Here is a 16428-nt window from a genome sequence, read left to right on the forward strand (position 1 = left end):
AAGTTAACAGGTGCCATGTGTAGTTTAAGTTGTAGTTACATAGGGGGTCCAGCACTGTTTCCTCCTGCCTCTGGTTTTTATCCTGACTTGGGTCAATACTTAACGCACAGACAAATATATAGACGGGGTATGGACGAGGAGAGAAAGAGAGCAAATAAGTTTTTTCACAAAAGTTCAAACTATGTTTGTAATGCATGACATGTCAATTATGTATTTACTACTGTGTTTACTATCTCTATATTTATCACATCAAATATTATATATCCTGTATACTGGTTTATCGAATCGCATTTTATCCTGTATGGCATGGCATGGTATAATATACTGGTCTGTTTCTCTCTACAGCTGTGGCTGTCCGGGCTTGGAGCGGATCTGGGAGGCTGACATGGAGGCATGTCACTTGTTCTTGCGAGGCCTCCAGTTGCGAACACCCAGCTGCAGTGGAGGAGACATCGAAGACCTCCCCACTGCAGCAATTCATCCTCCGACCCAGCCTTGCACCAAAGAAGAAGAAGACTGTGCCATGCTGACTGCATTGGGAGGGCGCTGGTGTCCCGAGGCCAACTTACAGAACTCTGAGTTCACCAAGGTAACACAGTGATGTCTTGTTAACAACACAGGATGCATCATTCACACGTCTTTGCTTTCATACAGGACAAATGGACAAATATTTGATGCCCTTTTGAGGCTGTGCATGCAGAAGTCTTACAGATTTTCTAAACATAACATCTTTAGCATTTAGCATCTTTAGAAAGGTCAAATGATAGCAGCCTACTGTCAGATTTACTTGCGTTTTCTTTCTTTTTTTCACTCTATTGTAAAATGTGAACTCGTATAAAATGTGTCTGCTCGTTCAGTCTTACCACTTGACTAAAGAGGACACTTTCAGTTGGTAATTTCAGCTGTTGTCAGAATATTAAAGTCTGCAGCGAAAAGAGCAGCAGTCTATTAGCACGTTTGCTCAAAGGTATTTCTAAACCAGGCATTGGGGAGGCAACCATTTGGAAATATTTTGGCTTTCTTGAAGAGTTTCATTCTACAGTGCAGTGCAGATTTAAGAGTCTCTTTCTGCATGATTACATGCGCTTAGTGGGAATGCATGTGTGTGAGTGTGTGCCTGTGTGTGCGGGCGCTCTGTGCCGGTCTATCCCACAGTGAGTCGAGGTCCACTGCCTCAGGGCAGAGTCCAACTCATTCTCTCCTCTCCTCACACTTTCCTCCGCCCACGTAGTCTGACAGACTCGTCTGAGATAGGAACAAAGCCAACACAGCCAGCATTAATAACAAAACCGCACACTTGCCAGACATGTTTTTCTGAGACTATATATATTGTTAGTTTGAGCTCACAGACTGTGATTTAAATTATGTTTGCTGTTTTTTTAACAGTAGTTCAGTAGTTAAATGTAGTTATTTCAGTATGGGTTTACTGGACTGTGGCCAAAAGCAAATATTTGTCAATGATCTTCACTGGTGCTGTTGGCAGAGTTTCCACTTGCATGTATTAATACTGTGGATTTTCATTGTTATTTTATATTCTTCTACTGCTGCTTCCTCTTAACCTTCTCTCACAGTCTTGCTCTGTGCAACCGTAAATGTAAACTTTGCATCAATGTCTTCTTTCCCTGCCCCGCCTGACTGCAAACTGCATGGATCCATTTTCTGCTTTCCCTTTGTTTCTCTCTGCTTTTTTTTCTGCTCCTAAAGCCCGGCCCCTCCTAACATATCTCCAAGAACTAAAAGGTGAGACAGCCAACCATTTCTCTTTGTTTCAGTCCTGTGCGCTCTTTTTTCTGTCCTCTGAGCTAGAAACACTGGAGCTCGATGGAGCAGGACTACATTTTACAAGTTTTAGATGTTAAGCATCAATCCTTGAATATTGGAAATGAGCCAAAAGTTTACTCTGAATATGTCTGCATAAAATACAGGGGGAAAAAAGACGTTCATGGACAGAGAAGCTAAAGCACATGTGTATTGTAAATGCTCTTTGCAACATTTAAAAACATAAATGACAACACACTGATGCCCCGACTAACCAGCTAACACGTTTTTCATAAAAACAAGCCCCCCTGTAATCTCTCATCAAAGGGAAGAGATGGATAGCAGCACATTAAGAGGATATTTATATCCTGCACCAGAGGCTTTTTCTTTGGGGGAAGTGAATGCCACAGAAAAACAGCAGACATATTTTACTATTATTCTCATATTTCAGCCATGTAGAGGGTTTTTTTTGCATAAAGTTTCTACTTTTTAAATTTTCTGAATATTCAAGAACACACATATCAAAAATGCCCTTTAATTTGGATGCTAATGTGGTGCATATTACCTCAAGGCAACAGAAAATAGAATAGTATTTCATCAGTTGGATGCCAGAAAACCTTTGTAATCAGTCGGGGACTGCATGATTATATGTTGCTGTAAGACTGAGTAACGACAGTCCAGTTTGTGTGGTTGGTGCAAAACTGGAGTAGCCCCTTACAGGTAGTTATACACAAGGGGGTTTATAAGATTTGTGGAAAATCTGGGCTCATCCTGGACCTCTTTCAGGTGGTCTGGGGGATCCTCCCCTGGCACTTTGTATCCCTGACTGATTAGAGTTTGGTGGTCAAAGGTCAAGGTCAATGTGACCTTATATCTGTCTTATTCTCTTTAGCGCAATATTTCAAGAATATTTCCTCACATTTGGTGCAAACTTCCATTTGTATTCATGACTTAACTGATTAGAATTGGGTTGTTGAAGGTCAAAGGTCAAGGTCATTGTGACCTCAAAAAACATGTTTTTGGCCATAACTCAAGAATTCATTCTCTTATTATGACAAATTTTACTCGAATGTCTAAACTTCACTGTGACATCATAATGTACTGCAAAAACACTTTTGCGGCCATGATGCAATATCATGAGTCAGGAACAAAAGGGGAGGCATTTGGTGAGATACTAAATTGACACTAATCTTGAAACTGTGCTGACTGCACAGATATTCAGTGCTGGCTTGGGGAAAATGTGTGTGAAGCATCCATGTCTTCACAGACATGGATGTAAACTGTAACTGCAACTTATTAGATTCGCAGAGGCATTCAAATGCAAAGCGGAAAATCTACTTTGATGGTTTTTAAAATGCACTCTGGCACCTTATTTACATTCACAGTGCAAAGAAGTCACAGTGTGAATCAATTCATTTTGATTGGTAATTAGAAAATTGTTCGCTGGTCCACCCAGCCCCCTATGGAAGACCAGATACTCAGCGAAAGTTGAGTATCAGTGGTTTAAGCAATCAGATATTGTATAAAGAGTTACGTTTACTGGAGAGCAAAGCGATGAGGGCATGAAGTTAAATGTTGCACAATTTTTGATTAAAAAATAATAATTAAAACTCTGCTGATTATTAGTTGTTGTTGCTCTGCCTTCTTAAGCACTTACCCTGGAGCCACAAACAGTGTGTTAGCCTCCAACAGGTACAATAATTACCTGCTTCCTTAGTGAGAAATGTACAATTACACACTTTGAATACTAACAAAGGAAACCTGCAGTACAGATGAGCCAGTTAATCTATTTTCTCCTTGTCAGTTTTGGTGATGAATAATTACAAACTCTTCTCATTATGATGATGCTGCACACATATAGTACACAGCCAACATAATTGCATTTTCCATAATTCATGAGCAGGTTTATGACTGTGTGGCCTCAACAAATGTTTCCCTTTTTTTGCAGAAATTGGAGGAGTTTTTGTTCTGCATGGAAGAAAATCATCCAGAGGTTGGTAACGCTAACACTGTCACTGTATGCTGGAATGTTATCAGTGTAATTAAAGTGTCAGTTGCATTGACGCGGGGCTTACTGGGACACAGAAAAATCCATTATTTGACCTTAACTTAAACATGACCTCTACCGCCTTTCTGACTATCGGATCAATACTGATCTACATGAGAAGCGTCGGTTGGTGTCGCTGACTGTCGCTGACTGTCTGAGTTTGCACAAAGACCGTTTATTATTTATACAGGGGAGGGTTCTGCTGAGCATGTATTCTCCTTTCAGCACCTTCCTGCTTTAAATTCATACATTTATATTCTTTCACACGTGGTAGCCAAATAGTAAATGCTACCAACCCAGAATATAGTGATGTGAGTCTGATAATGATGTATGTATGTCTTATCTGGGTTTCATAGTTGGTTTCCACTGCACGTGTGCTCTAAAACATTGTAATTTAGCAAGTAAAACTTATTAACACAATAACTGCAGTATATCAGAGCACGTGTCATGTCCGGCACAAAGCAATTTGTATAAGGCTTTAGCCAGAACAATATTCTGTACAGTTTTGAGGGGGTTGTCTTTCAAAGACCAAAAATACAAGCACAAAATTGTAATGTTTATCTCTTCTAATGTTTTGCAAATGTTAGCATGTATGGTTAATTATCTTACAAGCAGAAGCATATCTATGTTCTAAGGATCATATTCTCCCCTGCTCAATATTCGTCTTGATGTGACTCATTAAGGAGACTTTGCAAAAGGTTTTATGTTCTCAGGAATGTTTTTCCCGATGTCAGCTGTTCAGTATATGTTTCCTTGGGTCAATATTTTGAAATCAATGACCTAAAGCTTATAGCCTATAGTACTCCTTAAAACCTATGCCGTCAAACTTGTGGTCCAGACAGTTTCCTGTAATTGATATCTCCACAATGGCTGAATGTATTTTTACCATTTAAACTGCACTTGAATTATCCATATCCCTTTGTTCTTCTGTAAATTTCAAAGCTAGCCATTTCCGATCTCTCTCAATTTTAGTTTATATCAAGAGACATAAGACTTGAGACTTAAGACTTCTTGTTTTAAAAGAAGTCAGTTGTTTAGCAGACTTGACTTGAGTCTTTTTAGACTTAAAAAGTCAGCCAGAGACAGCTTATGTCAGCCTGATAAACTATGCAAAAATCTACTTGTGACAGTTGCCTTTTCAGCTGCCAAAATCTATGGACGCTAGCTAAAAATACAAAGCCTGTTTTTGTTTTCCTCTGTCTGAAATCAAAGACAGGCTGTCTCAAAAAATCACCATAAATTTTGATGGTAAATCTACCACTATTATTATAAAATTGAAAAGGCTTAGCATTAGTAATTAAGGATGGAACAGCAAGTTAATGCTCATGCACAAGGTGTATAGGACAGTGACTTACATATGTGAACTATGCAACTTTGAATCACATTGAATTATTGAATACCTAGCTGACACACAATGCTTCAATAACAATAAAGTATGATGCATCACTGAGTCAAATGATATGATGGCTGTTAAATGGCATCTCCATCTTTGTCTTGATGGTGTTGTGATAGCGCTGCAGAAGAGCAGGATTCTCTGCCTCGCAGAGCGTCTGACCTCTTTCTCCTTTCCATAATGACTTTAAGTAAATGATTTCCACTTAGCTGCTGCCAAGCTGCTGCCCTGCTGCCACAATGGAGATTGATTGGTGTGTGTGCAAGTGTGTGTTTTAGCACAACTCTATTTTCTTGTAATCTCTACTAATTGTTCTTTTATCCTTTCAAGGTCCTTACATTCACCCACTCATACTGACCCACAGCACCAAACAAGAATAGAGACATTATTAAATTGAATTGGTTTTTTTTATAAATCAGGTAGATTTGATGATAGTGTCATGTCATTTACACCAGCTCTTTTAAATAAGATGATTCCTGTGTCACATTTCCATAAAGCATACTAATTGGATGCCATCTTCATATGTAGTATATTGTTTTGGCATTATGCGTAACTAACCTGTAATTTAATACAGTAAATGTACAATCAAATTGAAACTTTAAAAAGTCACCACCAAATTCACAAAGAAAAAGTTTTGTACTTTAAAAATATGAACAATTGTGGATAATTGTGCATTGTGTAGCACAAAATTGTAAACTAGCAGCACACTCTAAAATGAAATCCCAATACCACTTCACACTTGAAAAGTGACAAAATTAAGTGTACTCAAAACTGTCAGCATAAACAAATGTTGATTTTTGAGTGTACTGTTTTTGAATGCTATTGTCCCTCTATGAATGCAATGAATAACTAAAACATTGAAGTGAACTGTGAGTAGTGGTACAACAATAACAAAATAAGTATTACATTTTGGTAGAAAAAAATGCTTTCTCTGTGAGTGTTATTGTTAGTGACATTTTAAAGTTGCAATTTGATTGATATTAAAGACAAATGTATAATATCCTGCTAGTATAAAATAGCTGTATTGAATGTTGTATTATGTATGGGCGAGTTCTTGAATACCAACTACTTAAATAAACTATTGAGACAAATAAGGTAGATACTGAATAAATTTAGTATACCAAAATATGTAGCATGGAAATGGAACATGAGAAACAATTGCAGGTGATGGTTCGACTTCAGTGAGATCTTGGGAAAGCACAAAGAAAGTGTCTTTTTTAGACTGCCAGTGTACCTTTTTGAGAATACATTACTGAATGTAACCTTCTTAAAGGGACATATAACAATGTGGGTAGTATGTGTAAACAAACTGTGGTAAACCTTTCTCCATCTTACCAGCACCCAGATCTATTTGCCCATTTTTAAGCTAAAAATCGCTGGTTCCTGGGCTGTTGCTCAAACTACAGATTGTACTTGAGCATTTATGTTATGCCCGCCGCCACAGACACAAAGAGTACAGAAGCAGATCAAAAGACAGAGAGCTGCCCTTTTCCTGTCTCTCTTTTAAACTCAGAACAAACTCAGATCAAATGGCAAAACTAGGCAATACTAATCAAATATAAACCAAGATTTCCTGTGTCGAAACGGCTAAGCTAGCAATATACCACCAGAAGTGTTTTTTGGTCCAGTGCGACAGTGCATTCTGGTAGTTGTAGGTTGTCTTCCTCTTAAACAAAATCTTTCTCTCTGTTTTCCCTGGTCAGGTAGCACCAATTTAAAAAGTAATTGCATTTTTCTCCTGCATAGGCAGCCCAGTTTTATAAAAAAGACCATCTTTCCAGCAGTGAAATACTACTTCTACTTTAAGTATGTTGATTTCTTGTATACTAACTACAAAGCCAATTTACTATTAAGACTAATCAGAGCAGATACTGAATATAATTGGTAAACAGAATAGAATTAAACCATGAAAAAGTGCAGGTGGGGGGTCACACCTCAGCATGACCTTGGAGAAACAAAAAATGAGTCTGCCTTTCAGTCTGACAACTTTAACTTTGTCAGTTTTCAGTGTGAAAACACGACATCCTTAAAAACCAGCTAGAGACAGTAACACCACGTACTGTCACTGCACGTATTTGCAAATGACCTTGTAGATGTTCTTGGTAACCGATAGTACTTCTACTAACAGAGCATCAGTGATAACAAAGACACGACTTAATCATAAGTTAATTTCCATTTGAGTTTAAAATGAATTCAGCTCCTTCATTGTTTGTACAAGCAATTATGACCTTCATTGTAATACCAGTGCAATATCATTGCTTTGTACTGCCCGCACAAAGTGTCGGGTCTAACAGCACCCGTGGGAGCGTACACAATTACCTGCTGTCTCTCACTCATTATTGCTTAAATAAGCATACCAGTGCATACACGAGTCTGAATATTGAATTTCTGAATAATCTGTCCATGCTCCTGCAGTCTGCTTTGTTTACTTTTGCTCTAATAACATTAGCACTAATGTGCATCGGGAATCAACACGCCAATACATGTATGCCCGGGCTTCTATTATACAAATTGGCATGATGTTGAAATCTCATCTCGTATTTTTTCTTGTTTGTCAAAAGCAGCACAGAAAGTAACTGGTATTGTTTTGAGTACCACCGAGAGCAAAATAACATCTTTCAATAGTTGTTTAAAAGGTTTGTGTACTGAGGGATGTTTCCAACAGTGTCATTCTGCACAGTGAGCTTTTGTCTTCTTTCCTGTGGTTGTATTGACTTTACAAATGCTGACTGGAGGCTGTGAAGTATGGAATCAATCAGATGCACAAACACGGGGATCTTATCTGCTAAAGAAGCTCCAAACCTTGACAAACAAACAGCTCACTCAATGTATTGGATGACTGTCCTGGTATAGGAGGACAGGGATCCCAGCGTCACCAGAGGACAGAATTGTGTCAGTGATTGTTTGTTCATTTAAGTTCCTAACACACGAACACATGTTTTCTTAAACCTTTTGTTCCGTTTTGCCTTCAAGTCTCACTTAAGCCCTTAATTGCATCAGGGAGGACTTGTACATGTCGTCCTGCCTCAGGCCCGTTGTTGTTGTACATTTCTTTTGGGGTATTACATCATCTGGAGAAGGAGTGCTATTTCAGGACAGAGACCAGAGACGCAACTTTCCAGTGATTGTTTTGACACCTCTGAGCTGCAGGGAGCTGAAATTTTCTACCTGCAGCTATGAGTCAGATTAGACTCTCTATGTGTTGTTTGACAAGAACACTGAGTCTGTGCGTGTATTTGTGTTCTCAATGCTTGATAAGTGTGAAGAAACTAGGACACGATGTCTGCAAAGGGGCCTGTTCTAATTATGGCCAGCTCTGCTCTCTGAATGCTCTGTGCCCCACTGCACTCTGCTCCTCCGCCACCCTGACATCCACACCATCCACCATCCTGCAGTACACAGTGATCCGCAGATACACCGCTGATAGTTGTGCACACCACCTCCCTGGTGTGTATCGTGTACATTTTTGACCTTGGTGCTTTACCAAAGAGGATTTTTTGGCAGTCTCAGTCTTTTGCCTCCCCAGCTTCTCTTCACTTCAGACGTGTATCTGGTTACGACACTGTCAAGGATTTAGAGTGAAACTCTAAAAAGCTCCTTCAGCTCTGATTCATCATTATAAGAGTGCATTATGCAATTTAACATTATTGAAACAAAATTAAAGAAAAACAACTCAAGTAACAAAAGGTGAAGAAAAATTTTTTTTGCACTTAATGCCCTCTTTAAAATTATATAACAGCAATCACTGTAACTCAGTCAGGCCTCCATGCAACACTTTTAAACAGTCATACATTAAAATATAACATACACTCACTATTCTTGGGTGTAGACGTGTTGGGTCCTCAGCCTGGAGTATCTACTTTATTTGTTTGAAAGTATATATACCACACAGGACTCCCATAAAACTAATATAAAATATAGTAATACATAACTGATATGTTCAAGCACTATTTAGTATAAGTAATTTGAAAATCTGCAGGGAAGTCTAATCGTGGTTTCATTTAAGTGTACCTCCTTAAAGCAATGATCACAAATATATTATACACACACACACACACACACACACACACACACACACACACACACACACACACACATATATATACATATATCAATAATATATCAATATCATAATATCATCTTTGTTTGACATTACAGGTAGGTGTGAGGTCTCCAGGTCTGCAGGCTTAATCTTGGGGTTTAGGTAAAGATTAGTTGATTAACAAATTTTAAGGTTATGGTTTGCCATCTTATCTAAAAAGTGTCAAGACGACCCAAATGTGAGCCAACGAGAACGTCTATCAGACAGACAACAATCCACACAGCAAAAGACACACCAATGCCAATGTAGCATTTTTCAGCATGAAGCTAATTATGAGTACAAGTGTGTTATGGCTTTGATTACTGTCTTACAAGATATTACAGGACGAGTGAAGTTGTGGTGACTAATGAACCTCATACTGTATCATAAGACACTGTATCATAATAGATCATTACATATATTACACTGATAAGTTAAAACTAATAGCTATAGGGCCTCGCCACTACAGTCATTATTCTCCGTTATTAGTGTTGGGGCACTCCACCGATGTTACACATGAAGTTCAGTTCACTGATCACAACAAGCATGACAAAAAAATATCCCCGATGATGTGCTTGAGACTGGTGTCTGGGAGGTTCTTCAGCATGCCACACTTAAATAAAAAATAAAGTTTGTATTACAATATGGAGGTGTGGGGTTTAATGGTGTTGGTATTAACCAGGCAGCAAGGAGCTGATTAAGGACTATCTGGTAGCATAATGTGAGATCCAGTGTTTTGGAGCTTGATCCATACTAAGACTAAAAGTCAGGATATCTCTACCACTGCTGTTTTCCTTTTGACCTTTTCTTTTCAGTCTGTCTCTCATGAGTTTATGGAAGTATGTTACAAGATGTCTTGCTCTACTAACGTATAGGCGTGCTGTAGTTGAAAAGTGTCCACCTTCACCTTGACTTGTGACAATAATTAATGAAATGACTATTCTTTCTAATTAAAGTTACATTGGAGGTTATAAAAAGCCAAAAAACAGGAGAGCTTCTTAAAACTAGTAATAGTACAAAAAAGACGGTGCTCTTTGGTGACGGGCATGAACAAATTAGAAAAAACAGGAAGGAACCAAGGCACTTATCTTGAAGGGTCAAATTAAATTTATTTATTATTTCTTATTTTATTTATTTCATTGGTTCTAAAAGTATAATATGATAAAAAAAAAAAAGGTTACTTTTAGAAGCTTACATTGGAGGAGTTTGTGGAATCAAAAATAGATGCATGCTGCTATAAAATATACTTTAGTGAATTCTTAGATACTTGCAGTTTTTACTAAAAAAGGATCATGTTAATGTTGCATTGCTTTTACTCGTTAAAGGCTCCCGATGTTTTGCCAGATGACTCCAGACTTTTAGTGTTGTTGTTATGCTAGTATCAAAAACCCTCATGTGTTTTTTTTTCTAGGTAGGTTGCTTGTTGTTATTGTTAGAAAGACTAACCGCTGAAGCTCCAACCATTTATCCTCCATTTGTGTCCTAATCAATCATTTCATTCCTTTCCCTTGCCAGGATGGGTGCAGCGAGGCTGCAGACCTGACCGAGCGTTGCGAGCTGATCAGTGACAGACTAATGACCTTGGAAGATGAACTGCAAACGGCCATACTGAACCGGGATCAGGCCCTTACCCATATCCTTTCACTGCTCTCTAAATATACATACGTCATATAAACGAACTGTTTCTGTGTGTGAGTTTCTGTCTCTGTCCATCCATCTAAAGGACCCAGTTTCCTCGAAGCCTTCCAACTCTCTAAAGTACACATCCAAACTGCCTTCAGACTGACTGATGCGCTGTGACTTTACCTTTCGAGGAAAAATCAACCTGTCTTATCTGACATTATGGGTCCATTCAGGAAGGGAATTGAAGATAAACTGGGATCAGAGGATTTTTCTTGACAGGCCAGACGTGCCAGCTGGAAAATGAAATGGTAAAAGTCCAAGCGAGGTTATTAGAGGGCGCTTGATGTGGGCTGCCAGTCACAACGGGCTGAGATTAAAGTGGGCCGACAGGGGCAGCGCCTCAACAGATAGAGGAATGCGACTGTAATGACTCTGCTCCCGTCATATCTAAATGTCCATCCTCCTGCTGACCCTTTCTTCCTCTCCTCACCCCTCCCCTCCTCCTACTCGTCCCCCTCCTCCTCCGTCTGCTCACTTCCACTTGCTGGATCTGGCTCAGAGGAAATTACAATATCCATGATAATGACTCAAATGAAACTGTTGAAGCTGATTACAGGTCACAATACATCATTTTCCGCGCTAATTAGAAAGCTGATTGGAAATAGATTAGTGTGTTTTTCTCGCTCCACTTTTCCCCTCTACACTGTGGGCTTATTAAGACAGATAGAAAAGGCGATATTTCAACATGAGGATGAAGAAAATTTGCCACCTAACCTGCTGCTTTTTAAACGTATTTATCTTGTGTCATGCCTCATTTCTCCGCTTTGAACACTGGCTGCCAGATATACTCTCCTAATCTGATGAAGACTCTTATTTTAGGAAACCTAAAAGCAGTGTGTTTTGCAGCACGCCCTTCACTCTCCGTCAAAGTGTGGCTGGACTTTTTTCCCATCTGATTAGAGATTCAAGTCCCCCACTGGGCTGTCAGGGGGGTCAGCGTGGGCTCCTCCACTGTTTGCATGATATCAGTGCGGCCTGGCAGTCGGAGATAGACAGATTGGCCCGCTTCTCTCCACCTCTCTGTTGCTGCGTCCTTACATGCCATTCATCTTAACATTTTGAATTCAATGCACCCGTGCAAAAGCATCTCGGACACTAGAGGACACTGAAGGGACAATATTGTCATCAGGTTGCAGAAATTAAATGGAGAATGAACTCGGGATGATGCTACTGTTGCCATAGTGACGAGTAGATGAAACCTCCAGTCGGTAAGGGTCTTAATTGAGTCCCTGCTCTCAATAAAAGGAGGTGGATGGACGACCGCAGAGACTGGAATTGAAAAATAAAACAGGAAGACAAAATTATGTCAATCACTGTGGTGAGTTTTTAAGGTTTGATCACCCTGTTCGGACCGTGTTCCCTTAAAAGTGAACCGTCTGCAGTATTCATGGAAGCTCTTTAACGGCTGGTTAATTATGAATGAGGACAATCTGTGTCCATTCAGACAGTAAAACGAGCCATCAGGCCCCATCTGCCGTCAAAGCCATCCCTTTGATTTGCCACTTAAGATGGACACACGCACGATTAATTTGAGTTTCTAAGCAGGTTAAACAATCCCCCCACCCCTCCACTGATGACAGCCTCTATCCCGTTTCATTGATGGTTTATGAATAATTTAGCTGGGCAGTCTGTTTGCTTGGGTCCCCACACCGCCGCCCAGACGAGATGAGCTCATGAATAGTGAATTGGATGGGGTTAAATTGGGTATGACTTGATGATCTGTCCCAGTAATCCGTTTGGTGGCCAAATTGGAGATTGATGACTTCATCAGGTTACGGCTGTCCTCTGATCTAACCATTAACCATCGAGGGCCACAAGTGTCATATTTGCCCTTAAATATGTCTGCTTGCATGTCTTTTTATTTACATGTTAATGTGTGACTCTCAGTTTCATGTCTGTAGCATCAGATTCTTCCTTAACACACACCGCACAGTCGCTGGAGAAGGAGGTCCAGGAAGTAAAATCCACTTTACAGAGCATGCTCGCACAGCTCAAAGAGGAAGAAGAGGAGGAAGAGGAAGTGAACGAGTTACAAGATGATGACCTAATGAAAATTGGGACAGAGGAAGAAGAGGAGGAAGAGGAGGAAGATGAGGATCAGTACTTCAGTGACAGCTGGGGCATTTGAAATGGATGCTTGTCGTGTTTTATGACCACTCACAGACGGAGCGGCTCTCTGAGAGTCTGACCTCAGCTTTGCAGTAGGACTGACCTCGTATCCATTTACTGTAAAGCCTCACTCAGAGGGCTTCACAACCGGCCTCTGGTACTGCTGAAAGTTTCCACTACAAAGCCTCGTAAAGTCTGTGTAATGTCTGGTCCATCTGCAGATGGAAAAACCTGAAGGATTTTGATATAAATGCAAAATATAAGACACTTTAATGCAAATGTATGAAGTTCCTCAAATCTTGCCAGCTTGAGTTTACTCAGGTAAAGAGTGCCTTACAGGCCATAGAGCTGACATGTGATTTTTTTTTTTCAATTGAGTTTTTTTATGCAAGTTTTCATGTCTTGTCTTACTCGTGCTGAGCAATTAGTGGGATTGTGTTTTTTTCCTTATTTACCATAAAAAATTAACTAATATCAGGTGATTATTTGGCTTATTGAGGCTCTCAGAAGTTTGAAAACTTAAAAAGTCCCTTAAAAAGAGACTGTGTAACTTTTGATGAACAACTTGCATTAGTCAGATTCAAACAGTCCTACCGCTAAGTGCAAATACATAAAAATACTGCTTTATATGATGTTATTGATACATTTTCCATGTTCTTACATTCTATGGCCAATATGATACAATATCAGCTGGTAAAACATGGCAAAAATCATCCCAGTGTGCACCTCAATGCACAACAAGCTAACAGAGCGAAAGCTAGCTTCACTAAATAGCATGGTACAACAGCTGTAAGCAAAAACATATGATTGGTTGATGCTTCACCATTTCATTGGAGCTCTGAAAAAAGTTGAGGACAGCTCAGCTTTGATTTGTAGTGAGTCAGGCCCGTCACACAGTGATAAGTGGGGCTTCAGTTTGAAGTTTCATGTCAGCAGCTGCAAATACTGATTATTTTTTATTATCAATCAATCTGCCAATTACTGTTACAATTAAGCATTTAGTTAAATGTCAAACATGCTCATCACAATGTCCCCGAGCCCAAGTGACGTCTTCACACTGCTTCTTTTGTTCAAGCTAAAGTGCAAAACCCAAATACTATCATACATTTACTCCATCAGATATCAATATCTATTATAAAAGACAAAGAAAAGTCAATTCTCACGTTTAAGAAGCTAGGACCAGCAAATGTGTGACATTTTTGCTTGAAAAATGACTGAAATGATTAATCAATCATAAAAATAGTTGTCAATTAATTCTTTTTTGATGATTAATTGACTAACTGTTGCAGCTCTACATGTAGCCTGTTGCTTTGTACCTTGTGGTGTGAACTTGATGACTCACAGCAGTATACAGCAATATTAGCCGCCATGTTACACTACAGGCAAAGTAAAGCTGTATCACCAAAACCCTTGTTTGAATTAAATGGAACCAGGGTGAGGTACATTACTCATTAATTTTTATTTTGTAAGAGAAAGGAAGTGTTATTTCTGCTTTCAAAAGTTACACAGTCTCATTTAAAAATTAATGACGAAAACGAAAATGTTTTTTTTTTTTGTTTTTTTTTTAATGGCAAACCTGAAACCAGCTGAAGCTGAAAAATCACTTATTGCTCGCCACAACCACTTAATTGAATTTTGTCTGAGCACCAAGTGGACAGCCCAAACATGTTTTACCGGTAACAGTCTTGCACATAAACTTAAATGTATGCTTAATTTTTAGGTAAGCTAGGCACTTATGTGTGTTTTCTGTACGATTGGACTTCAGTTAAGTGTAATTTGTCCATGAAATAACTCATTTGTGGTGCTACAGTTAATGTGAGCTAACTTGAACACTTTATTTTCTTTGTGTGGAAAATGCAATATTTAGATTTCTTCCTCCCTGTCTCAAAGCACTGTATGCATGGAGTGATGCTCTTTATTTTAAAATACGTCTGTCACAAGTAAAATTGTGTCTTATGCATGTAGGAAATACTGAAGGGTAAAAAAATCAGTGGACAAATAAGTATTTGCAACTGCTGTTTTTTTTTTCTAAAATAATTGCATCTGCCACTGATTGTGTGTTGTTTTTTATTTTACTTAATGTCAGCAGAATGTTCTTCTTCATTCCACTGGGTATCCCATTTTTGTACCTTCACCCATTAATCCGTTTTTTAATTTACTGTGCAGCTTGAAGTCGCTGTATCATATTTTATATTTATTCCTTACAGCATCTCACTAATTACAGCATGTTGTGTTCAGCCTAATGTTGTGTCCTGCTGTTTTCTTCTTGTATTGAGTTACAGCCCCTCTGGTTATTTTCCCTCATATAAAATGTGCGGGCATGCTGCCAGGCAAGTGAGGGCAGCGGTGACATGTAGGAGATATCAATACGGTAATAAAGGTCCTCTAGTGAGGTCTTTAGGGGATACATGGGCTTCTATTGTTATCTCGCCTCGGCAGCGGCGGTGTGGCTAATTGGGAGGCAGTCTCACAGAGGACATGGCAGGGAAAATGGGATGATGTTGCTTTGTCTCCATCTGATTCTGCCCTGTGTTTTTTGGAGCAGGGGGCTGATGAGGGATCCTCAGAGGCGTGTCTGCAGTCCCGCGCTCTGGGCTGTAAACACAGCTGAGTGCATCAGGGTTTTTCCAGGAGCACAATGGGCCTTTCTCACATTACTGACAGGTTGCAAAGCACTTGCCAGGCCACAAGTCTCCACATCTATCAGCCTCAGGCAGTGTACAGACAGAGCCTGGCACACACACCTTCCTGACAAACACCCCCACCTCATAATTGAATCTGTGCGCCATACTGTGCCCCGCATGGCAGCTCTGCTCATAAAATGGCCACGGAGAAAAACCCAGATGGTTTTCAGCAGGCAGATAGAGCAGGGTGAGATGTTTCCTGATGTAAAATGAAGCACCATGCAGCGGTAGGTCTTTTGTTTCTGCAGCTTGTTTGCTAAGAAATTGCACACTGCTATTTATATATATGCTCTGGGCTGTAAACACAGCTGAGTGCATCAGGGTTTTTCCAGAAGCACAATGGGCCTTTCACACATTACTGACAGGTTGCAAAGCACTTGCCAGGCCACAAGTCTCCACATCTATCAGCCTCAGGCAGTGTACAGACAGAGCCTGGCACACACACCTTCCTGACAAACACCCCCACCTCATAATTGAATCTGTGCGCCATACTGTGCCCCGCATGGCAGCTCTGCTCATAAAATGGCCACGGAGAAAAACCCAGATGGTTTTCAGCAGGCAGATAGAGCAGGGTGAGATGTTTCCTGATGTAAAATGAAGCACCATGCAGCGGTAGGTCTTTTGTTTCTGCAGCTTGTTTGCTAAGAAATTGCACACTGCTATTTATATATAT

The 16428-nt window shown here is 39.7% G+C and overlaps 1 protein-coding gene across 1 annotated transcript in view; it reads left to right on the top strand.

The window, feature by feature from the left end:
• Positions 1-15314, top strand: part of disc1 (DISC1 scaffold protein) — a 55844-nt gene extending 40530 nt beyond the window's left edge. The window contains exons 11-14 of the mRNA XM_042501734.1: positions 346-589; positions 3707-3751; positions 10795-10912; positions 12894-15314. Of these exons, the coding sequence (XP_042357668.1) occupies positions 346-589; positions 3707-3751; positions 10795-10912; positions 12894-13090 (604 nt within the window). The 3' untranslated portion in view covers positions 13091-15314. The remainder of the gene's footprint in view (positions 1-345; positions 590-3706; positions 3752-10794; positions 10913-12893) is intronic.
• Positions 15315-16428: the final 1114 nt, after the last annotated feature.

Source organism: Plectropomus leopardus, chromosome 15, assembly GCF_008729295.1.
Source record: "Plectropomus leopardus isolate mb chromosome 15, YSFRI_Pleo_2.0, whole genome shotgun sequence".
NCBI lineage: Eukaryota > Metazoa > Chordata > Actinopteri > Perciformes > Serranidae > Plectropomus > Plectropomus leopardus.